The 25,444-nt window shown below is 34.9% G+C and overlaps 1 protein-coding gene across 10 annotated transcripts in view; it reads right to left on the reverse strand.

Annotated features, from left to right (window-relative positions):
* LOC112049969 (protein tramtrack, beta isoform) overlaps positions 1 to 25,444 on the reverse strand; it is a 536,667-nt gene that overhangs the window by 84,111 nt on the left and 427,112 nt on the right. Inside the window, exon 5 of one of the 10 annotated variants that reach the window (XM_052884075.1) lies at positions 2,772 to 3,828. The exons of 6 other annotated variants lie outside the window; for them this stretch is intronic. In XM_052884075.1, coding sequence (XP_052740035.1) covers positions 3,596 to 3,828 — 233 coding nt within the window. In that variant the 3' untranslated portion in view covers positions 2,772 to 3,595. Of the gene's footprint in view, positions 1 to 2,771; positions 3,829 to 5,474; positions 5,762 to 10,605; positions 13,145 to 15,365; positions 15,836 to 25,444 lie in introns of those variants that run through there. 3 more of the 10 variants (XM_024088302.2, XM_024088115.2, XM_024088129.2) reach the window with 3 other exon arrangements.

Raw genomic sequence — 25,444 nt, forward strand, 5'->3', positions numbered from 1 at the left:
CTTCCTTTTTTTCTTTCTTCCCCTTGATCGTCAATTACAACATCATTATTCTGAATATTTAGTGGATCGGCATCTGAATCGTCGTTATCACTCTCGTCACTTCGAACCGGTGAAATGTTGTTGCCAGTTGTAAGTGAAATGTCAGTTCTAGGTATCAAAAGCTCATCTGCAATACTATATGCGCTATGGCCAGTAATTACAGAAATTTCTGATGTTTTTGAGTAGTTTCTTATAGATAACTTTTCAGTATTGCTTTTGTCTAGCAATTTCATAAGCTCGCAAACGTTTATGGCTTGCAATTTCACTGTAATAACATAAATTAAATTTTCTTAGAGTCCTAAGTCAAAAAAAGTATTTTTAACCTAAAGTGTAAAAGTACAATTTTTGGGTAAATCGAAACAACAGTCTATTCCAAAAGGTAACGAATTTAATGCAACCAGTAAAAGCAACTTAACACGAAATTTAGAAACATATTCATATAATGTACTGTAACACAAAGTGATAAACACAATCGTACAAACTTTCATCGTATGACTGTTACTATTGGAATAATCTTCAAAGCCTGCAGCAAAACTGTATCAACCATAAATATATCATAACTCAAAAAGTACAATTTAGAAGTGCACCTCCCCGACCGAACGCTGAAGTACAAGTAACAGAAATAGAATAATGACTTATAGTATTTTACGCACAACAGGTAAAAATGCGATTATATTGGAAGCAGGCCGAACGAGATGATTCAATAACTTTATATTTATAATATTGGCTATCCTTACGTATATCCCACGGTTTTTTTACAAGGTATGCTGGGGTATGATTCACTAGAGGTGAGACGTAGCGTAGCTCTAGCGGATTACTTCTTCCGCCTGATTAGGGGCGAATTGTTGAACCCTTCAGTACTAGAGTTGGTTTCATTCCATATACCCAATATACAAAAAAGGGCACGCAAAATGAAACTGTTCACTATTCCAACATGTAGGTTGGTGCAAACCCGCGAGTCACCTCTTGTTCGCGCGTTGGCATTGCTAAGCGGGGTATTGGAGTGGGACCCGGATTTAGATTTGTTTTTCTCCTCGCCTGCTGAATTTCACAGAACTTTCAGCAGATACGTTCAAGTAATTCAGGAATTATAGATAGTTTATATAAACACATTAGGTTAAGCCTGTAATGTTTATATATATATGTGTATAAAATAAATAAATAAATAAATAAATAAATAAATAAATAAATAACAGTGACTTCTAACACCATATTTGAAGCACATGGAAAAATACTACATAAAATAATATGTATGATTATCCCGTATAGATAATCGAATCAGTGATCGGAAAATAAGATCTCCCAAATCGCAAGATTTTTTTAAATTGAAACTGTTTTGACAGGGTGTGATTATCTAAAAATTAAAAACACTAACAAAATATAATTTATTATATTATGTATCAAAGTTGCTGATATGGCGACTCCGCATTAGAAAGCGCACTGTTGGTCAACCACAACCAGTTGTACTGACGACTTTAAGTGAGTCGCAAGGATTCGTTGGATGCTGGCAGCTCAGGATCGTGATGTTTGGAAGACCCTACAAAAGGCCTATGTCCTGCAGTGGACGTTCTGATAGCGGCTGATAGTAGAGCGTAATATGACAGAGCTCGTCCGGGGAGTACAACCACCACGAATATTTCCTCAAACAGCATTGCTGTTTTAATATGAATGGCGTGAATAACAGGCATATTAGACTTGAACTGTTTCTGACGATGAAGATGATTATGAAGCCTTTTATAGTTTTAGCGAGACCAACATCAACATCAATTGATTTCTATACTGAAATACTATAAAGTGTATACCTAATATTTTTTCTTAATTGATTTATCATGCGTATTTAACAAAAATATTCGTTATCTTTTTCTTCGGCGCTGGGTCATGGTTGTGAACAGTGTTCATTGATACAATTTCATCGTTTATGGTATTTATGAAGGCATTGCACCCTCGTGCCACGTGGGTGGAGCATGCCCATCTTTTTTTGGAAACGCGCCCAAAATCTTTAGTTTTCTTTTGATAATATTTGTATCCGGAAAGCAATATCAATCTGTGTCCTCTCTGCGACTCTATGAACTCTGGTATGGCACCTGAAATTGTAATTTTATTAGAAAAAACGTTTGCAGGTATTCCATGAAACAACTTCTTGAACTTCCGAAAATGATGAGGTACATAAATGTTTAACCTTTTTCTTTAATATATAAAATGAATTCTCCCAGATTACTGGATACATTTGCGAGATATTGTAGGTAACATATTTATTTTCGATATTGAATTCCAACTTCACGATGCTTTATAAATTCGAAAACTGCTGGTACGAATGGTGGTCGTTTCGAAAATATATTAAAGTTTCAATTAGCATCTTATGAAGCTTTTCATTAGTTATTAGAACAAGGATTGAATAAAGAATCCGTGAGACGACGTGTACTAAAACGGAAGGAAGAAGAAACCTGTGAAAAATTTTGACCTCCTAACCGAGCCTTTATTTGCTCAAGCAAACGTGCTTGGGTAGCAACCAAACCTTTTAATAGTCAGGACTGAACAAGCGCCTTACACGGTCCCAGATCATTAGCCAACTAAGGCACTTCGTTGTATTTTGATAAGTTTCAAACAAAAAACTATCGATAACGAGTCAAACTTGACGTTCCTAATTACATGACTTGACAAAGCACTGCCCTATATTCTAAACTGTTTTCATATGGATTATTTACAAAAGTGTATATTCAAATAATTTGAGATAAATATAAATAACTTTATTTGTACATTATGAGGATTTTATAAATACACATTAAACATTGATATATTGTAATTATCAATGATATCTAAAATTGTTATTATTAATAGAACACACACAAGCTTAAATCAATAAAAACCGCACAACGGCTTGATTTAACAGATAATAAGATTTTCGTAGATCATTAAGAACTATTTTATAATGCATAAAATACAACGCCATTTACAGCTAAATCGAAATCGTACAGTACGTCAGATATTCCCAAATTATACAAATAAAACTTGTAAAACCAGTGAATTTTGAAAATGGTTTTTTTCTAGATTCTCAAAGATTACTTACAAATATTAAAATCGAATTATCGATATTTACAAAATACTCTCAAAAGTAAAACCGGTAAAAAACTGACAAATATGTTACCTATATCAGGGAATTTACTTAGTGTTCCAATTGTTCGCGTTGAGCGTTAGTTACGCGACCTATCTATAAGATACCTATTATTTAATAATGTGATGTGTTGCAAAACGGTTACGGTTACGGTGCCGCTCTATCTAGCTTCTCTTTCTCTTACGCATACGCCAGCAGGTTTAAGTTATCACTTCTGTCGAGCGTACGGAGACGCACACGTTTTGAAGTGATAACTTCTTATACGATAAATTCTTATACGCTTTGTATCGTAACGCGTTACGGCGTAACTCTGTCTTTCCTTTCTCTCACGCATACGGCAGCTGGTTTAAGTTATTTTAATACGATATATACCTAATGAGGAATCATTTCTCTAGTCGCCAGACCCTTAATTTTTTTTAATGCAGAGCTTATATTTTAAACCGTTTACAGTACAGGAGCATGGTTGTGAATGTTCTTCAACTTAACAATCACGTTGTCAAGAGTGATCACAGTACCGCAGCATCCTCTATTAGTGTGTGTGGAACATTGCCATCTCTTCTGCATAGAAGTGCCGACAATCTTGATGCTCTTCATCGAGTATTTGTACCCTGCGAGGAATATCAGAGGGTTCCCTTTCTTTGACATAATGAACATTGGGTTCATATTTTTTATTGAACCTGTAAAAAAAATTAAATCATTTATTATATGAAAATATAAAGAACCAGACAAATCCGAGTCGGACTTGCCCACCGTGGGTTTCGTACTTTGTACTTCATTACATACATACTTAAAATAGCGCTTATTCTACTCGGAGCTCAAGAACGGTAAGCGGAAGCAAGGTGGACAGTTTTTGAGATATAAGGATGTACAGAAGAGGCATTTGGCTAACTATAACATAGATTCTACTCATTGGGAGATGTTAGCAAAAGATCGGTCAGAGTGGAGGTCCTATGTTCAGCGGAGTACCTTTGGTTTTAAAGATAGGCGGAGGCGGGATCTGGATAATCGTCACGAGCAACTTAAGGCCAAGCCTTATCCAATATCTCATATAATTGTGTGGAGCGTACCCTAACTTGTCCTATCTGCTCCAGGACATTCCGCGCAAAAATAGGGTATGTAAGTCACATGAGGGCGCATGACCGAAGCCCGCGTGTGATCTGACAAGAGTCTCCAGTCGCTGTTGCCGAATCGGCAAAGACAAGACGACGACGACTTAAAATAAAAACTACATTTTTTCATGATTTAAATACGTACGTTTATTTTTCAGATTGTTGCTCTATTCTTATAGTGTAAGACCATAGATTAATCAATAATAGGAAGATGGAGCGCACGGAACACGACGGTGTCGTACGAGTCACAAATACAGATTTCAAAAACGAATACATTCTCGAGTCAGTATAACACGAACGACACGAAGCGTCGCATCAGCAATTTTCAATATTATTCAAGAAAAATGGCGTCTTCTGTTTTTAAATATTCAAAAAACTGTTCACAAAAACTAAAGAAATAAGATGAATTTGTTTTTTATTAGTTATTATTGATTATTAAATTAATTTACGTAATTGTTGTTAGTGTTAAATTTTTAAATACAAATTATGAAACAAGTTTGTATATGGGGATGTCAATGAGACGCATGACTTTTGATATATTTTATGGGTTTCGCTGGCTTCAGCACGCAGTTTGTAAAGAATCACTCTGGTTACTCTGTGTGTAAGACGGTATTACTTGCTAAATGAGATGGTCCAAAAATTGTATGGAGCTCAGAATCAGTCATTGTACCCTACCGGAAATAAAAGAATATAATTTTATTAACTATTTTCGATCATACAAATCTTCGAATTTACTTGTAATTCTTTCTAAATAATATTGCTTCTCTAATGCAACACTATTAAGGGTAATAATGGCGGAACACTATGCAGACACCGCCTTCAAAGTGATCAGAAGGTAGCACATACGAGGTTATTTTAGTTTACTTTTGTGATTTTGAAATCGGTTGAATTTTTTTGTTAAAAATGTTTTATCTTTCAGTTTTTAGTGAGTCCTCGTAAGTAACGAAAGCGCCACAGTAGGTACGAGCAATTTAGTTATTTTCATTTTAACACAAAATTACAAAACCGATTTTCATTATAATTAAATGGGACCAACCTGGAAGTATACTCTTTCAAACAAAAATTAATTTTCACAATTGGTTAAAAAATTACGAAGTTGTGAGTTAAAACATACAATTAAAAAAAAACATACGCGTCGAATTGAAAACCTCCTTTTTTTGAAGTCGTTTATTCTAAAGTTAATGATGAAAAACTACAGAACTTTCACCAAGTACATAGTATTCGAGAATTTATTCTCTTCTACGACCACAAGCGGGTTTATTTGATAGACTCCTCTGCTTCACTTGGACGACGTCGTGGTTGTGGGCGTCGTTGAGTTTGATGATCTCGTCGTCAACCGTGGTCAGGAACGCTTTGCAGGCGCGCGCGTTGTGCGTCGAACAGTGCCATCGCTTCTTCACCGCCACACCAAACTTCTTGGCGAACTGTACCGAGTATTTGTAACCTTGCAGCAGGATCAGTTGGTTGCCACGTTGAGATTTTATGAAAACTGGCTTATCATCTGCGAATTATGAAAATTTAATCAATACGCTAGTTGACACTTTTTTTTTTAAATGGTCTTAAATTGTTCTTTTATTTCGGACTCTTATTCCATGTTTATATTGTTTATATTAAATTTGAAATGAGTCAACTACGCTTATACTACTTACTATCTATATCAATCAATAGATACATAAATACAAATTGAAGTGTCTGTCTGGTTTTCATGTATGTCTGGTTTTCTCACGGATCGCATCGAACAGATTTTATCTACCGTAAAATTAAAAATTTGATGCGATGCGTCCGATACATACGATGCTGATAAGTGGACGACTATCATAAGACGTCCGCTAAGAACGGATTTTGTGACTGGGCCGGATTAAGAACGTCTATGGACGGGCAAAGTTGCGATATATTATGTAAAGGTTGTAACTCATTAGAGCCACCTAGCACGTTTTCAGCAACGCCTTGCTTCGTTCTTGGACTAGCGCTGAACGCGACTTTGTTTACACTGCTTTGCAGGAACAAACTCATCTAATCAACCAACTAAGAATCCCGTAATAGTGTCAAAGTAGTGGGGCAAAATCATATGAGCTTTCCGTTTTTATTTATTACTTATTTATTATAAAATTTCAAATTCTAAAATACAAAACTGTTTTTAAAATAAAGGATGGTGGTTGTGATTATTCTTTAACTTCACAATCACGTTGTCAAGAGTGATCACAGTACCACAGCATCCCTTGCTCGTGTGTGTGGAACATTGCCATCTCTTCTGCACCGAAGTGCCGACAATCTTCATTCTCTTCATCGAGTACTTATACCCTGAGTGCAATATTAGAGGGTTCCCTTTCTTTGACTTTATGAAAATTGCGTTCCCTGTAAAAAAATTTAAAATGTTGTTATTATGTTTAATAAGCATTAGATAAAGCTATCTTTAAATTAACTAATTCTTTTTTATACTTTACTTTATATTTTTAATATATTTCAAGCGAACGCCCGTAACTCCGTTCGTGTTAAATTCAGTTATTTACAAAAAAAGCAAAGTAGTCTTTGTTCTATTTCAAGGTCCAATTTATCTCTATGCCAAATATCATCCAAATTGGTACAGTAAGCCACAGAATCGATTTGGATGAAATTAAGCGACGTGAAAATGTCACAGACAGACAAACTTACTTTGCATTTATAAAATTAGTTTTCGCAACTAATGTAGCTCATGCGGATTAACTTGACACCTGGCTCGATTGATAGCCAAGTGTTGAGTTATACTTTTTCAAGCAATTGCTATTTGAGCATACATATTGATACCTCAAAAGAGACTATTTAATCCAAATATATGATGCTGTTTTAGCGTGACTGAGTTACACACAATTAAGAAGACATTTATAATATTAGCAGAATTGTTTTCAATATTTTTAAATAACACACCACATTTTATGGTTGGATCTAGAAACAATTACAAAGTCTCGACTAGGAATCAAAATAAAGCTATAACAAGTTTTGATGAAATAATAATAACAATTAGAACAACAAAGTCATAGTAAGACAGAGTTGTATCGTTTTTCGTGGAGAGACGCTTCGCAAGCTGGCTAGTGATGCGTTGAACAGTGTCATCCCTTTTTCACTGACTATCGACGTTACTACAAACTTTTACTGAGTGTTTGTAACCACCGAGCAGGATCAGTGGGTAGCCTTATCGGGATGTTATGATATAATCGGTGTATTTTCTGCGAAATATGGAATTTTAATTAATTCGTATGTTAATCACAAGTTTGAGAGTCTCTAAGCCCTGGTTTCACCAACTCTTAATAACTTTCTGATAGCTTATTCACAGGTTTTATCTACTACTAGGACATAAAGTAAAAATAAATAAATAAAATATATAAAAGAAATCAATAAATAAATGTGGGAAAACTTATTGTTACAGATACCTTTCACTTGAAAGACTTTGACTTTTCAGAAGATGCTGAAACTGGCCCTAAATATTTATATCTTGTCTCCCTCATGCGTATTGCGTGATGCGTATAATATTTTTTCATAAATATGAATCAACTACGTCACTAAATCCCCTCGATCGCAACCTTTCACGAGACAACGTGGTGGTGCAGAGTGGGTGTCAGGTGGCTTTAATGAGCTGTGATCATTACTGTATATATTTAGTCGTAGTATATGAACGGAGGATATATATTAGTAACAGCTGTAGGGCTCTTTGTATAGAGATATAATAGAGATCATGCGTGGCAACATCATTGATGTGCCATCATTCGGTCTGAAGGGTTAATTAAGGTTGCCATCGAAATTAGCAATATAAAGTATACGTAGATTACACCTGCATGATTATTTTATCTATACTAATATTATAAAGCTGTCGAGTTTGTTTGTTTGATTGAACGCGTTAATCTCAGGAACTACTGGTCCGATTTGAAAAATTCTTTCTGTGTTAGATAGCCCATTTATCGAAGAAGGCTATAGGCTATATATTATCCCCGTATTCCTAAGGAATCGGAAACGTCAGCGTCAGCTAGTAAAATATAAATAAGTAAAAAATGAAAAAATCTGGGCTTAAAATTAAAAAAAATATATATTTATAAAAAGTTATAGAGTAAACAAATGTTCTTACCTTATGGCGATTAGTTACCTGGAACATGAACAAAATCACTATTTAATTAAATAGTACAATTCTACAAACATAGTTTTTTTAACTAAATAAAAGTGCCATTACCTTTACAAATAGAAGACAAGAAAATAATGCATGTGTTTAATTAAAATTATTTTAACAATTATAGAAATACTGTAACTTAAATAACGTTTTGTAGGACTTATTCATAACATTCATAATTTATAACTTACATCTAAATGAAAATAAAATATTACATTGTAAAAAAATAACTATTAACAACAATTATATTTTTGACATTACAATTATTTTAGTGATACAATTCACTAATAATTTTAATTATAATTTGCCTATTTAAAGCGCAGTAGTTATATTTTGAAATATTTTATTTATAAGAAGCCGAGAAGTGTATTAATTACTGTGAAAAGTAGATTTTTATGTGCAATTTACATTTAGTATATACAAGTATAATAATGGACGGCATTTATAAAATCTTGACAACGTCATCAAATGACTAGCGAAAAAGACTGTTTCAATCATACATCTCATAGCCTATATAATTCTGTTCTGTAAGTTGTACTAATGCAAAATTTCATCGATATCGGTCCAGCAGTCACCGTCAGACGTATTTATATGTATAATAGTACTATTACTGTTGCTCCAACTGTTATTTCCGCAATTAGCGAGTAGTATGATAATGGGGTCCCAAGGTACTGGAATGGCGACCCCGCACCGTAAAGAGCAGTGTTGGTCGACCCTCCACTAGGTGGACCGAGGATATCAAGCGGGTTACAGTGAGCTGCTGGATGCTGGCGGCTCGAGACCGTTGTGATTGGATGTCTATGCAAGAGGCCTATGTCCAGCAGTGGACGTCTATCGGCTGATAAGGTAACGTAGACCAGACCAGTAAAATTGGTGTGTTTTGTACAGCACAATGCACCAAAATTTGATAACACTGTAAGAGCTCCTTTTCATAAGTCTTCAATCTTATAAACTGACTCTCAGAGTTTTAGGCAACGATTAATAAATTTATCGCTGTAGATACTAAGTACGATGGAACTAATCAGTGAGAAAAATAATACAATTCTGAAGCTGCACAGACTACAAATGGCTTCATATTCTCACATGCCCTGATGAACAGTGTAAACGGTTCTTGCATGCCTTCTTAAAGCGTGCATAAACACAAAATATCACACCCATTGCATGCGAATCCTTCTGACCAATATACACGAGCCTTTCCAGAGACAGTAGACGCCAACAAAGAAGACAAAGAGTGTGAGCGATGCTAATGGTTATGCTGGTTCCTCAAAGTAACGATGACGTCATCAACCGTAATGACCAAGGCTTTGCATCCGTGCCAGCTGTGGGTTGCGCACAACCACCTCCTTTTCAACTGGTTTTCTCGCCGCGGAGGCTGAGGCCGAAAACTGTAGGTTCCTATACGTATCCTCTTGGTTCCGGTTCTTGAGTAGTAAAATATAGCATCTGAAATAAAAAATAGACTTTATTTTTTATGTTTTTATTTAGAAATGTCCATTAAAATTTAGCATGTGTATCGCAACATTGCTAATTTCGAGCATGCTCAAGAATCAACAACCGTGCGATTTATGAGCATGCTACTTGCTGCGCGGGTGCAAGAGGGCGTGCTTTAAGCGCGTCTGAACGTTTGCTTATTGAGTATGCTAGTCGATCAGCATTGCTATTCTGTATTCTCTTCACCTTAATCTCTCCCTGTCTAACACGATACTAAAGACAGAGAGCGATAGATACAAATTACCATGTGTAATTGGAATGTTTGCTTTGAGCATGCTTATTCAGGAGCATACTTAAAAATAGAATGCTTATTGCTAGCAAATGTAAACTGCTGATAAGTATGCTGGTATGGTGCACCCTTTTTTTTTATTCTTTACAAGTTAGCCCTTGACTACAATGTCACCTGATGTTAAGTAATGATGCAGTCTAAGATGGAAGCGGGCTAACTTGTTAGGAGGAGGATGAAAATCCACACTCCTTTGGAGAGAACTATTTCTCTTGGGTAGACTTTATACGAATTACACAGACCGGTGCGAAAAGTCTAGCCCTGCGAATGACTAACCTGCATGCCAGTAGTCGTAATTGGGAATTCACCTTTTTACGGACCCGAAACCTGGTCGCTAATTATGGGCCTCATAAGAAGGCTCAGAATCTATAGGTTTTCAGTTAAAATTTCAAATTACTATGCTACACACATCGAGTGAAATAAAACAAACAGATATGACAAATTCGAAAAAAAAAATATCTAGAAGACTTTATTATATACTTCTGTTACGTACTTAGAAACAAACAATTTAGTTATTTTTAAAACACTAACATACATATTAATTTATAAAATATGGTCTACTAGCAATATGAATTCCCATTATGCATTACTTAGACTAAAAGTAATATAAGAATTAAACAAAAACTTTCAAATAGAAAGACAGATGATCAATGAAAATAATAACATGAATAGTTTAATAAACTAAAGAACACGCTTGATACCCATATCATAATGGTGCATTTAAAATAGCCTGTCCGCCATCTTGAACGTCCGCCATATTCGATTTAAGTCACGTTATTATTTTTCGTATGACAGCAAACCCTTTCAAATGTAACACATATTTGCTGCTTATTTTAATTTAATTTAGTTAATGTCAATTTATTTGTACAATTATAAGCTATGACGTCACACGGGTCTCAGCTGAAAATCAGCGCCGTGTATTTATTTTCTTTCTTTCTTTCTTCTTTCAGTTGATATCCATAACATGGGGGTGGATTTCAAACAGCCAGTCCACTATCTTGGGGAGGCTGCCATATTGTATTTATAATGACGTTTCTTAGCTAGTCTAGGTAGTGCATTGGCATCAAAACTCAGAGCGTGTGCAAAATTTTATCCTAATCGAAGACCGGGAAGTAGGTCAAATTTAGGTTGGAAGATTTTGTGATCCGCATCATACATAATTACAAGTGAAGCTAATATAAGGGTGTTGGAGAAGTAACACATACCTATTACTTATAATACTTTTTTTAACCGACTTCTAAAAAGGAGGAGGTTCTACGTTCGGCTGTATGTATGTTTTTTTTGTTTTTTTTTTTTTTTTTTTTTTTTTTTTTTTTTTTTTTTTTTTTTTTTTTTTTTTTTTATGTATGTCCAGCGATAATTCCGTCAATTATGGACCGATGTTGAAAATTCTTTTTTTGTTTTGAAGGGTTTACTTCAAGGGTGGTCTCATTTTTTTTATGTCAGGATCTGATGATGGCATCCTGGAGAAATTGAGGGGAACTTTCAAAAGTTGTAGAAACGGCTAGTGCGTTTGTAAGTGTTTCCATAAGGTATTTTAAACCACTACATGTTTATGAAGGTTTGGAGTTGGTCTGATGATGGAGCCGAAATACAGACGATGGAACTCGTCAACGATTTACAGCAGTCACCTTTTGTTTGGACTTGATTAATTTGTATTGCTGAGTACTTTCCACCTATATGGGTTGTGACTGTATTAAGGGTCTGGTGATTAAGACGAGGGACAGTGAAGAGAACTCCTCGACGGTTCACTGTAGCTACCTTGTGTTTGGACTTCATAAATTTGTATTGATGAGAACTTTCCACCTAGATAGATTGTGACTGTATTAAGGGTTTGATGATGAAGACGAGGGACAGTCAAGACAATTGGTTATATTTATATTAAGTGAGGATAAAGGGGGAGTAAAATTTTGTATACGAGTTAAGGAGTATTTTCAAAATTGGTATTGTAGGACTTAGATACCTGTCATAAGAAAATAACGTTTTAGCTAATTGTTTGCGTTTTGTTCACACGCAGTAGGTATGCTAACACTAAAAATAAAAAAATAAAAATTTTAATAAAAAAATTCAACCGACTTCCAACTCAAAAATTAACTTAAACTAAAAAGCAAAAAATAACATCTTGCCTATGTGCTACCTTCTGATCAGTTTGAAGGCGGTGCCAATCCAGTGTCGTGTTTTAATTAAAGCTGTTTCTGAAAGAAGCACATAAATTGTGTAGTTTAAACGGGTTTAATTAAAACATCACTGGCTTGGCACCGCCTCCAAACTGATCAGAAGGTAGCACATAGGCAAGATGTTATTTTTTGCTTTTTAGTTTAAGTTAATTTTTGAGTTGGAAGTCGGTTGAATTTTTTTATTAAAATTTTTTTTATTCCACACCCACTCAGAAAATCGGTTTCGTTTATGTTTCTGAATCCAATAATACTACATTCAATTTCGACATGAGTTTAAAACACACCTCTTTAGTATCCTTAATAGACTAATCTACCAAAATAGTAGGCTTTTTAATTACTTCTTAATCGGATGCGTTGTATGAAAACAATAAGAACACATAATTAAGTTACATTCAACACAGAAAGTAGGTGTTCTTTTGACTCTCTGCTTAGCTGCATGTTTAGTCATAAAATTTCGCAGCTCATTGAAACATACATTACAATTTTTTAACTTTTTACCAACTCTTAAAGTGTGGAAATTTGTGCTGTTGTGTGCAGCAGCTCCTTCTGCAAGTACTTTACCTTCTTCTTCTTGTTCTTGTTCTATGAGAACTTGAATACTTGCATCTTTCATAAACAGTTTTTTTATTGAAACTGTGCCTAATTGCATTTGTTTGCCAGCTCCCTCGCATGAAGGCGTTTGGGTAGTAGTCTTTTCTTTTGAAAATAGATGTTCAAGTTTTTTCTTAGCTATTTCAAGTTGATTATCATCCACTACAGGTGCTTGCATTCCAATTGTAGTCAGTTCAACGTTTTCTAAAAATATAATAATTATATTAATAAATGTGTTAAATGTATGTAAACTTATTCTTGTTTGGTACAGATCCATATATTTGGTTTCGACTTAGGTTTACGTAAACCTACCTCCTTAATATATCTAGTAGAGAACCGAGACACGCGGTCGCGTCACAGTATACTTATAGGTCGCGTGTCTCGATTCTTGTGTCGCAGACAGACGGGCGGACGGACGGACAGACATGGCGAAACTATAAGGGTTCCTAGTGAAATACGGAACCCTAAAAAGGGTTCTAGTGCAGGGGGAGGGTAATGTAGGGGTGGGGAAGAAGTGCACATACTTCAAAGCGTTTCGCTAGTCTGTTTGATAAATGTATTTATCTTTATTTTTTTGTACAATCATTTAATATGTATTTTGCAGTCATTGCAAACTTGATGGCAGCAAGCAAGGCACATTGGTTTTTTGCATTTATAGCAAAAGTACTTTGTTCGCCGTCTCAGTCGTTTGGGGCAAATTGCACAAATCTTTCGTAAAGCTGGACCTGAGTTAGATTGGATTTCTGTAGGCGGCGATTGAGGTTTATGAGTAGATACATTACATCGTTCTATGTCTATCCATGATGCAATTTCAGGTTCTGTAAAATAAGAAAACCATAGTGCATTATCATTCGATTTTAAAAATGTATTTGTTTGGTCTCGTGATAATATACGTCTGAGAAGGATATGACGTCAGGTGGCGCGACTTGTTTCCGTAAAGAGTGAGGAGTTTGAGAGGGGTACCGATCGGTTTGCGGGATCGACTTGCGATATAAGACGCTCGTCGTGCGATCGGCTTCAGTATACTCGTGGCGTTCGAGCCGTCCACATTTCTTATTGTGTAATTCTTAATGGGAGAGAGTGACTTGAATTTTCCATTCAAGGAAGTGTTGTTTAACTGTCAAAGACGTCTTAAGCCCTACACATAACGTTTACAGGTGCGTGACTCCACTCAAGGTCATTCTCTGCCATTCTAGGGTATTATTTTGGTTACAGTTTGATTTGTTAATTAAGTTGTCCTCACATATGTAGTGAATCATAACCTTTGTTCGACATTAGTTTTCTTACTGTTTGTAAAACACTTTTGAGTCTGCTAAAAATACCAATAAAAGTTATTTTTTTTTAATTTATTTTTATAATTGCCTTAAAAACATAAAGACGCATTACATCCGCAACAAATCCTCGATTACGGGTGATGTTAAAATTTATTATTTATGTTATTGTGGAGGGGAGGTATCAGAGTTGGTATAAATTAGAGGATATTTTGACGGCTTTAGTTCAGTTGTTTGTTAGGCAGCGTGGTCACCCTCACGCCGTCAGTCACGTTAGTGATTTAGTGCTTTGTTGTAATTATTAAATAATGTTTTTTGTTGTAATTATTGATAATATATTGTTTAGTGTGTTTAGGCTTGGAGAATATGTCGGGCAGGGAAGATGAGTTTTAATGCATTCTAAAGGAATCCCTTCGCCAACCAACTCCCAAGGTCACAAGCCCTGGGACCTGCTCGAGGTGTTTCCTCTATCACAAAATAATGGTACAATCACTATCGCTGCTACCCGTTACGTCATAATTAGCCTTCCTCTTGGTAGGCTAAAAACAGTCAGCCTTACCTGCTGGTGCACCCTGCAGATGGACTAATGAGGTTTTTGCAATTGATAAATTACTAAAGAACTATTTGTCTTGGCTAGACTTTACAAATTACACAGACCGGTGCGAAAAGTTTAGCCCTGCGAATGACTAACCCGCATGCCAGTTGTCATAATCGGGAATTAACCTTTTCACGGCCCCGAAACCTGGTCGCCTATGGGCATCATTACAAGGCTCAGTCTATAGGTTTTCGACTGAAATAAAACAAACAATAAAAAAACAATCTAGAAGAATTTATTCAAATACTTCACAAAGAAACAAACTTACTTATTTTTAATAAGACATTGTCTACTAGCACTATGAATTCACTTACGCATTTCTAAGACTAAAACCTAAGGATAAGTCAAAAACTTTCAAATCTAAAGATTTCAATGAAAAAGAAGTAACACATACCCACAATACATTTTTAAAATTTAAGAATATTACAGATTAAAATAAAAAAGCACAATTGCAAATAATTCTGTTCAGAAGAGCAGTCAGTATACTTTATAGTACGATTATTAATTCCAGTCAATAAAATGACAAGTAAACATTAAAGAATACAATAAAACATAGTAGTAACGGCTTTCATAATTACTTCGTAATCGGATGCGTTGTCTTAAAACAATAACAACACATATTTATGTTACATTCTACACAGAAAGTAGTTGTTTTTTTTACTTTCTTTACAGCTGCACGTTTAGACATCAAATTTCGCAGCTCGTTGAAACACACAGTGCAATTTTGATGCTTAGAACCAAATCTTAAAGTGTGAAAATGTGTGCTGTTGTTTGCAGTGGCTCCTTCTGCAAGTACTTTACCTTCTTCTTCTTCTTGTTCTTGTTCTATGAGAACTTGAATACTTGCATCTTTCATAAACAGTTTCTTTATTGAAACTGTGCCTAATTGCATTTGTTTGCCACCTCCCTCACATGAAGGCGTTTGAGTAGTTACTTGTGAAAGTAGATGTTCAAGTTTCTTCTTAGCTATTTCAAGTTGGTTTTCACCCACAATAGACACTTGCGCAGTTGTAGTTAGTGCAACGTTTGCTAAAAATATAATAATCATATTAAATAATGTTTTATATGTATATAAACTTATTTGGCCCTGTGGTTTAATTATTAAGCCTTGCCATCCAGACTGGTAATAGCGCCAGCCTATTGAACACCTTGCCTATAGGTGAACAATTAGATAGTGTGTATTTCTTCTAATTATACAGTATTCTTATATACTGTTAAATCTTAGTCTTAATTTATTTTATTTTAAAAACCATACACGTTAAAGAATACAATAATACATACTAATGACGACTTTTTAATTACTTCGTAATCGGATGTGTCGTATTAAAACAATAAGAACACATAATTATTTTACATTCTGCACAGAAAGTGGGTGTTCTTTTGACTCTCTTTTCAGCTGCACGTTTAGACATCAAATTTCGCAGCTCTTTAAAACACACAGTACAATTTTGATACTTAGTACCAACTCTTAAAGTGTGGAAATGTGTGCTGTTGTTTGCAGTAGCTCCTTCTGCAATTACTTTACCTTCGTCTTCTTGTTCTATGAGAACTTGAATATTTGCATCTTTCATAAGTGATTTTTTCATTGAGACTGTATCTGATTGCATTTCTTTGTCACCTTCCTCGCATGAAGGCATTTGAGTAGTCCTCTTTGCTATTTCGAGTTGGTTATCATCCACTACAGGTGCCTGCTCTCCGATTGTAGTTAATGCGACGGTTCCTAAAAAAAAAAATATAAAATGTATTAAATGTATGTAAAAAGGTATTATTTTTCTTAGTTATTACAGTACAAATATAAATTAAGGATCTGTAAAGGGAACTGAAATGAAACACAAATTGCATAAATAGTCAAATGAACTTTATTTATTTGTATAGGGTTTTTATAATTATCTAACACAATGGGAACGCTCGCGACAAAATCCGTGCTTAGCGGACGTCTACTAACTATAAACTTTCTCCATACAAAATGTTAACTTTGTTCGTCAAGCGGTTATCTATATATCGTGATGACCTTTCGTTTTTTTTTCAGATTTATGTCAAAGCATGTACTTTTTACTTATCAAGTACTTACTCGTATCTCGTATATTAGGTTTAATCAAAATAGAATGAAAGAGAATTGTAATTTCACACCGTACAATATGTATTTTAATATTTTTGCACCATTAGTTGTTGTTACTGTTTAATTATAACAAGATATGGTCAAAACAATGCCGCAAAAAAACACACAAACAACAACGACAATGCTGCTAATTAGATATAATATAAATGTATAAAAAACACGTTATTAATTAAACAATTATTATGATCATATAGATTTTTATTTTATAGATTCGGATATTTCGTAATTTGCCATTTTATATGTTGTTATTCAATATTTTAAATGACATTTTATTTTCACTGTAGGTATATATTTTTTATATTATCACGTTAATTCTATTATTCAGCACTTGTTATTCACTTTAAATTGTAGGTTACATTCATTCGCTAAAATATTATATCGATGTCACCAAATGGTTAATTACTATAAGGCTCTTTAACTGTATATTATATAATTCATTTTTGTGAATACAGTGAACCTCCGGTAATTCGACAAACGTTTGTATGACAGTGTCGAACTATCGAATTTGTCGGATTATAGAGTACTGCCTTAAGACCCCTTATAGTCCTTGTAAGCCAACAAATTGAGGTCCAATTATAAGAATATAGTATCTCATACTCATTTCGGATTAGACAAGGTCCGGATTACCGGGTTAATTCATAACAGGGTTATGATTATGGTTATCATCTACTAACACCACACAGTCATTGACAGTGTAAAGATATCCTTTGCATTTCAAACTGTGGTGTGTAGAACACCGCCATCTCACCTTTTGAGCTCTGTCATACACGAAATTATATTTTTTTGAATATCTAAAACCACCTAAAGAGATGATTGGTTTACCCCTTGCTGATGTCTCGATAGTGAAGGAATAAATTCCTGGAAGAAAAAGATCATAGTTTATAAGATATATTATATCAAATTATTAGTATTAATATTAATATGATATTGTAGTCGTGATAGCCCAGTCCAGAATATGTGTCAAACATATGTGAGGAAACCTGCATACAAGAAAATTTTCAGAGGCTCGCAGCGGACTACTTACAAGTACAATATTAAACCTCTTCGCTTCAAAGATTATAGATGGAACTATACTCGATTCACTTGACTTTTTTTTATTATCGGTGAGTAAGTCTAAAAATTAATGAGAGATTCACACGTCGTCGTTCGCTCGAGAGTTTTTTAACACACGTTAAAAACGCGTTTAAATACAACAAATGCATTCCCAAGTATATGTTCACACGATAGCGTCTTTAAAACACGACGCTTTTTTATCCAGCAATGTTGCATTTACAATTTTGGGCGTTGGAGATATTAATGGTTTTGACGCATCGCTTTTTTTAACTCTAGTGCGTTATCCAAATCTAGTGTGTACAAAATATATATATTTTGGTATTGTAGTAAATTAGCGTGAATGAAAATAATCGGATTGTACTCATAAGTGAATGAATGGTGGTAAGATGTAGAATACACGTAACACTATCGTGTTATTTGGTATTCAGTGTTCTAACCCTCACTTATTTTTCTTAACCCTTATTTTCCGGGAAAAACAGACAGTTCGTTTGAAAAAAGACACAAATTTTAGGTATATTAATATATTCTAATTATAGATACATTTCACAGAAATTAAGTACATTTGAAATATCACATCTGGGTCTAGATAGTGATATCCATTTATATTTATTGTGAATTCCGCCTTAAACAGTATTTAAAACAGCACTCCGTTGTTTTTTACAGTAATTCCTTTCTCTGCCTTCGGAAGGATTCTGTTCCCATCATTCCATTTTTGGCTTTTCATCATTGGCGTTTTAACTTTGGTTACGTTACGTTACGTTTTAATATGTAAGTCTTATATCATGTACTATTATATCGTAAAATATACAGGTGTGACAATTTTCTAATATTATAAAGTTCTCGTGTGTGTGTAATGCGTTGTTTGTTACCAAACTCCTCCGAAACAGCTGGACCGATTTTTATGAATTTTATGAATTTTATGAATTTTGTGTACATATCGGGTAGATCTGAAAATCGGCAATTATCTTATTTTCATACCCTTAAATGGTAAGGGTGGTCCTCAAATAATTTATAAGGAAAAACAACGTTCTCCGGGTCATCTAGTATTCAATAAATACATTAGCAGCTCAGATCAAAATACATATGGACTTGTACAGCACCCAAATACACCAACAAAATTGTCGATCATTTTTTGAGAGGGACAAGGTAAAATCACACACCGAAAATATTTAATACCTATAAATATTTTTATGTCCTTACACTACACTACACATAACTAAAATTTTGATTCGCAATACACACACGTGTAATTTCTACACAGCCTACACATGGCTTAGACTCAATTTACATTTACTAGTTACATAGTAATGGGAAATATTCCCCAGCACAGTATATAATTCGTCTGAGATCAGCAGCGACCATTGCATTAATTTCTCATCGAGAATAATTTCTCACCGAGACTAATTTCTCATTGAGACTAATTTCTCATCGAGACTAATTTCTCATCGAGACTAATTTCTCATCAAGACTAATTTCTCACAACAGGGTTGTGGTTGTGACTGTCACCTACCAACACCACACAATTATCGACAGTGTAAATATGTCCTTTGCATCTCAAACTGTGATGTGTAGAACACCGCCATCTTATTTTGCGGACTTGGTCATTGAATGAAGAATATCTTCTTGAATATCTAAAACCGCCTAATGATATTATTGGGTTCCCTCTCACTGATGTTTCGACGGTAAATCCTGAAAGACAAAGATTATTAAAATATACATACCTAGTTGTTTTTAGCTTAAAAAATCCGGAATTTCATTAGACTCCTAAAGACTAGATTGTTTTCTTTCGTGCAAAAAAGTATAAATAAATAAATATGCTCATTTGACTTAAAAAATACCAATGTATTGATCTATATCTATCCTAATCAACTGTAAAAATTTCATCAAATATTTCCTCAATCAAACAACAAGGAATAAATGGGAGAACGTGATCTAGAAATAAAACTTTATGTCAAACAAAACATAATTTATTCGTCACTCATTTGATTATTATTTATTATTAAAGTAGCACAATGAATTGTAGCCAATATAAATCGCTCTCTCTCTCTTTTCATATCTTCTCGGGTTAAGTATTTAGGATTATATATATTTTTTTAAATCTTACCAGGTCTGGTATGTATCTGGCATGGCCAGTTGTGTCATTTCAGATACACGAAATCGTTGTACAAAGTAAATATATTATCATAACTTATCACATCACATCACACTGTCACATTAATATTATAAAGCTGAAAGTTTGTTTGTGTGTGTGTAAGTATGTTTGTTCCTCCTTTACGCTGCGATTACTGCAGCGATTTAATTGAAATAGAAATAGATTTACTCTGAATTAACACATAGGCTACTTTCCATCCCGGAAAAATCAATGGTTCCCGCGGGATTTGTGAAATACTGAATTCCACGCGGTCTGTCTGTCTGTTTCAAAACTTTAATTTCAAGATTTATTTAGACTTTACTTAATACCATGGCAGCATAACCTGACGTTTCAAAAGTGCTTGCAAACTAAGCTAAATTATTCTGTACAAATTTAGAAACGCTTGTAATCGTGGTTATGTACATTCTTGGCGCTCACTATAACGTCTTCAACAGTGTACACCACAGCCTTGCACCCTGAGCAGAAATGGCTGGAACACACCCATCGCTTTTTTAGGACGCCACTGCCTCTCCTTGCATCCTTTTTGTGTGAAAATGTGTAACCATCCAAACTAATCATCGTATTACCTCTAACGGACGTAACGAACGTAGCTGTAACAAACCACCATCATCATTAACAACCCCTATTTTCACAGAGCCTCAATTGCTCAACGGTAAGAGCGGTCGGATGCATCACCCAAGGGGTGGTGGTTCGATCCTCGCCCCGTTGGTCTATTGTCATACCTTTTAGCAGACTCAAAAGTGATCACAAAAATAAGAAAACTAATGTCGAACAAAGGTTATGATTCAAAACATTTGTGAGTGAAGTCACGCACTTGTGAACGTTGTGTGTAGGGTTAAAGGTGGTACCTTTGACTTTTAACAAACACTCCCTTTTTCCACTCAAGTCACTCTGCCCGCCTATCCCAAGTAACCCATAAAGAATTATACAACAAGAGATGTGGACGGCTCGAACGCCACGAGCAGACTGAAGCCGTCCGTACCGCAAGTCGTTACAACGCGGCGATAACATATCCACTCTTAATACAGGGGAAAGGGAATATTGGTCATATTTAAAAGATGTGGCAAATATTCTTTAAAAAAAAAAATATTCGGCTGTATGGACCACTAGTCACCGCTCAGAATGAGAGGGTTAGGCTAATAGTACACCACTGTGGCCCAGACTTCACACACGTAGAGAATTAAAATAACTCTCAGGTATGCAGGTTTCCTCGTGATGTTTTTTATTTTTTTACCGTTTCAGACACGTGATAATTAATATCTTATAATGCACGTATAATAACTAAAAAGTCAGCAATGCACGCCGGATTCACACGCCCTCCAAATCGAAGGCAGAGGTCATATCCACTGGGCTATCACGGCTCACAAATAATACGGTACTAAAAATTAATAAAATATGTATAAATAAATAGGCATTAAAGTTTTTCTTGAAAATAAATCCTTCATGAAATCTCCATACTATGTTCTGATTTTTGACCAATTTTCAACTCTGTAGCGTTCAGAGAAAGAAAAAAATTTTTTTTGTTAAATTTGTGCCATACACCACAATGCCTCCAGTACGATTCACGATATTAGTACGTAGGTATTAAAACGCAACTGTCACCCGCACTATGCCACAACGCACATAGTATGACTGTAAACTATTGTAGTGACTGATGTTTCAACTACCTGGATTATTGAAGATCGTCGGCGTCCTGCGTCGTTTGTATGATTTCAGGCCCGAGTTTTACAGAAACAGGGTTTCTACTTTAAAAAACTATAGATCCTGTTTTTGTAGGAATCGTCTTCATCATCATATCAGCCGATTGACGTCCACTGCAGGACATAGGCCTTTTGTTGGGACTTCGAGACATCACGATCCTGAGCCGTCTGCATCCAGCAAATCCCTCTCGCTTACTTACTTAGCGACTCGCTTGATGTCGTCAGTCCACCTGGTGGGGGTAAACCAACACTTTGTAGGAATATCAGAATAATAAAAAGTAGTCTAAGTTACTTCTGTGATTTTATCAATTAAATCATGGATTTGTTATAATTTTCACAGCTTTGAGTGTAAAATACATATTTATTTTTTTTAACAACAAAAACAATTTAATATCATAAAACAACTTAACTTACTTACTTTTAAATTCAATACAATCATAAAGGATTCCATTGCTGAATTAGCATTCTACATATCATCCATTTGATTCAAGGTTTTTTTGCTTTCGTGGGTTTTAAAAGTATTATTCGTACGTCCTTATCAAAATTATAGTAAAATAAAAAAAAATGCGTTTTATAAAAAAATAATTATTTATATAATATAATTCCCTCGGGCTGAAACTTGGAAAGTGTATGAACAATAATAACTTAAAAATAATTAAAATACCACATAAATAATAACCACATTAATAAAAAAATAAATAATATTTTTTGGTCCTCGTCGCACCAGAATAGCATGATAGTCATTCTTACGTTCAGAGACGTTTTTTAAGTTTCATACGACACATGCGGGTCTACAGGACCCGCCGCAAGATTAAGGGCTCATTGGACCCAAATTTGGAATGAAAAAAGTTGTAATGTTAAATGATGTGTAATCATTTAACAGTACAACTAGACGTTTTTACATCATTTCAGCGAGCACGTAAGAGCGATGCCTCACTAGTCCGTTACGTTGCGTCGACGATGCATCATTTTCCAAACAATTCGTGCGTCGAGTTATATCTATGCGTCCAAAAACAAATATGCGGTGTGGGCGTTTTTTTCTTCAATTGGGATATCTGTGGTTAAACACATCCTTAATGGAAAAATCCACATATTCATATGTTTGATGCAGTCTCCAGTATTTTCAGTTGCATATTCTATAGAATTTCTTTCAATTTCTTTGATTATGGTTGGTATTACATTTGGATATGATATCACCGATCATGTACAACTTCGCGGTACATCTAGAAATCGTTCTATTGGAACACATCCATCACGATCTCGAGCTCCATCAATTTTCATGATTATGGTTATTATTAAATTTGGTTATAGTAACACCGATCATTTGCAACTTCGCGGTATACCTGGATACGCTTCTTTCGGAATACACCCATCTCGACTTAATGCACGACGTTGTACATTTTATATAACCTCCACATATTCATGAGTTTGATACCTTTTCCTGTATTTTCAGTTAGTAGTTCCATCAATTTTCATGATTATGGTTGTTATTACATTTGGTTATAATATCACCGATCATGTACAACTTCGCGGTACATCTGGACATGGTTCTATTGGAACAGACCCATCTCGACTTGTTACTCGCAGGTCGCCTCTTGTCGTTCATCTTGGTGAACCTATAGCCATCTACCGACACCATACGGTTCCCTCTATTCGATGTTATGAAATGCACTACAAAAGATAATAACGAAGTTGATTAATTTTGTATAGAAGCACACTTTTATTACGTACTTAGTTGGAGCACGTGGCCTATATGTTGGACTGTGCTAAGAAACACATTTTCGAATGTTAGCAATGTACTAGGAGTTGCCATAGCAAAATGTTGACGCCAGTCTGATCTCGTACGAAATTTTCAGAATCACAATCATTTTATTTGCAAGAAAAATTACATTTTATCATTCAAAGATGTTGTTATGTAATAGGTAACAATGTCTTAACGTTAATTTATTATATGCAAATATTTAATTAGAGTAAAATTGAAATAGTAAAAGAACAATCTCTTATATTTAAAAAAAAATTGACATCTTTAATGTGTCTGTCTGAATGTCTGTGCCGACGACCGCCATTTTGTTTCAATTTACTTGTCGGGCTAGCTTCAGCTATTTATGCCCAACCTATAGTACCGTTGATAGTAGTAGTAGATTTTTTATTACACTAAAATCTGTAAACCTGTACGTATAATAAGATGTATAACATTGTCTGCGTTAGTTTGAAACTGTTCCAAACTTTCTTACCAATAAGGTTTGAACTAACAGCTTGCGATAACCAGAAATACCTCATTTTATGAAGACTGAAAGTTTGTCAGCCTACTATAAGTAAGTAAGGTGGTTAATTATGGATGTTAGATTGTGGTGGGTTTGGAAAGTAGCCGGTTTCAAGGGTCCTATGGTGAATCAAACAAAAATGTATAATCAGGATTCGTAGTAGTTTTAATACAAAATAATAATATATCAAATAGTTTTAGGTAGGTAGCTACACCATGTTTTGAAATAGGTTCATTTACACAAGCGGCGATCCGCGGCCCGCGGCTAAAACCTGAACTAAAATTGACAGCACCTTACGGCAGGCGACGACGTCGGCGACAGCAGTTAGCGACGTCTCCGCGGCAGCAAACGGGAGTCGACTGCAGTCAGCGACGCCGTCGCCTGCCGCCGCGACATCGCCGACTGCAGTCGAAGGCGCTGTCAATTTTAGTTCAGGTTTTAGCGGCGGGACTTTTTTCATGAAAGAGACTCTTACAACCTACAATTAAATTAATAATTTGTTTATTTATTATAAATACACTTTATACTGAGTTGGTTGATGGCAATGTTCGTTCTTAACGCTTACGATGGTGTCATCGATGGTGTATATGACTGCTCGACATCCCCTACAGAAGTGGGTGGAGCAAACCCACCGTTTCTTGACATCCGTCCCTTGGTTACTCTTCTTGTAATAGAACGTGTAGCCACCCAAGCTTATCAATGTTCTTCCTCTCTGGGAACTGACGAAGGTAGCTGAAAATAAAGTCTCATCTTAGTTAGTAGTTTGTTAGGTACTTTGATTGTTACGTTTTAACGTAACAAATACACAGTATTGTAAAAATTGTCATACTACTTCAAATATGGTTATCAGCGGATAGACAAACTAGGTTTTATAGAACGGAGAGACGGGCAAAAGGAGATGATTTCTTTTGAGGTCCACTCTTGTACCCCGTATCATTAAAATTTAAAAAATACAGGGATTTTATTAAAATCTAAATGAGTGAATAAATCTAACTAAATAAAAAGAAATAAATAAAATTAAAACTCAAGTTTTTGGGTTATATCAAGATGGCAACCACAGAGCAATAATGACATGACAATTGACAGCAAACGTCAAATCGACTACTGCATTGAAAACGTCATCAATCCGCCATGATTAGTGTTTGTAGAATTAAAGTAGATTTGTATAATCAAAAATAGTTAAAAAATAATTTGGACCATCTCCTTTTGATAGTTTTTCTCAAGCGGGTTTTAGTAAACACGCATATTCAAAAGTGAAGTTTGTCTCTAGATATATTTGTTAAAGATTATAATGTGTTTTACAACATCCATGATATCTTCTTGATAAGACAGATAACATTAATATAACAA

The sequence above is a fragment of the Bicyclus anynana genome, chromosome 10 (assembly GCF_947172395.1).
Source record: "Bicyclus anynana chromosome 10, ilBicAnyn1.1, whole genome shotgun sequence".
NCBI classification, from domain to species: Eukaryota; Metazoa; Arthropoda; class Insecta; order Lepidoptera; family Nymphalidae; genus Bicyclus; species Bicyclus anynana.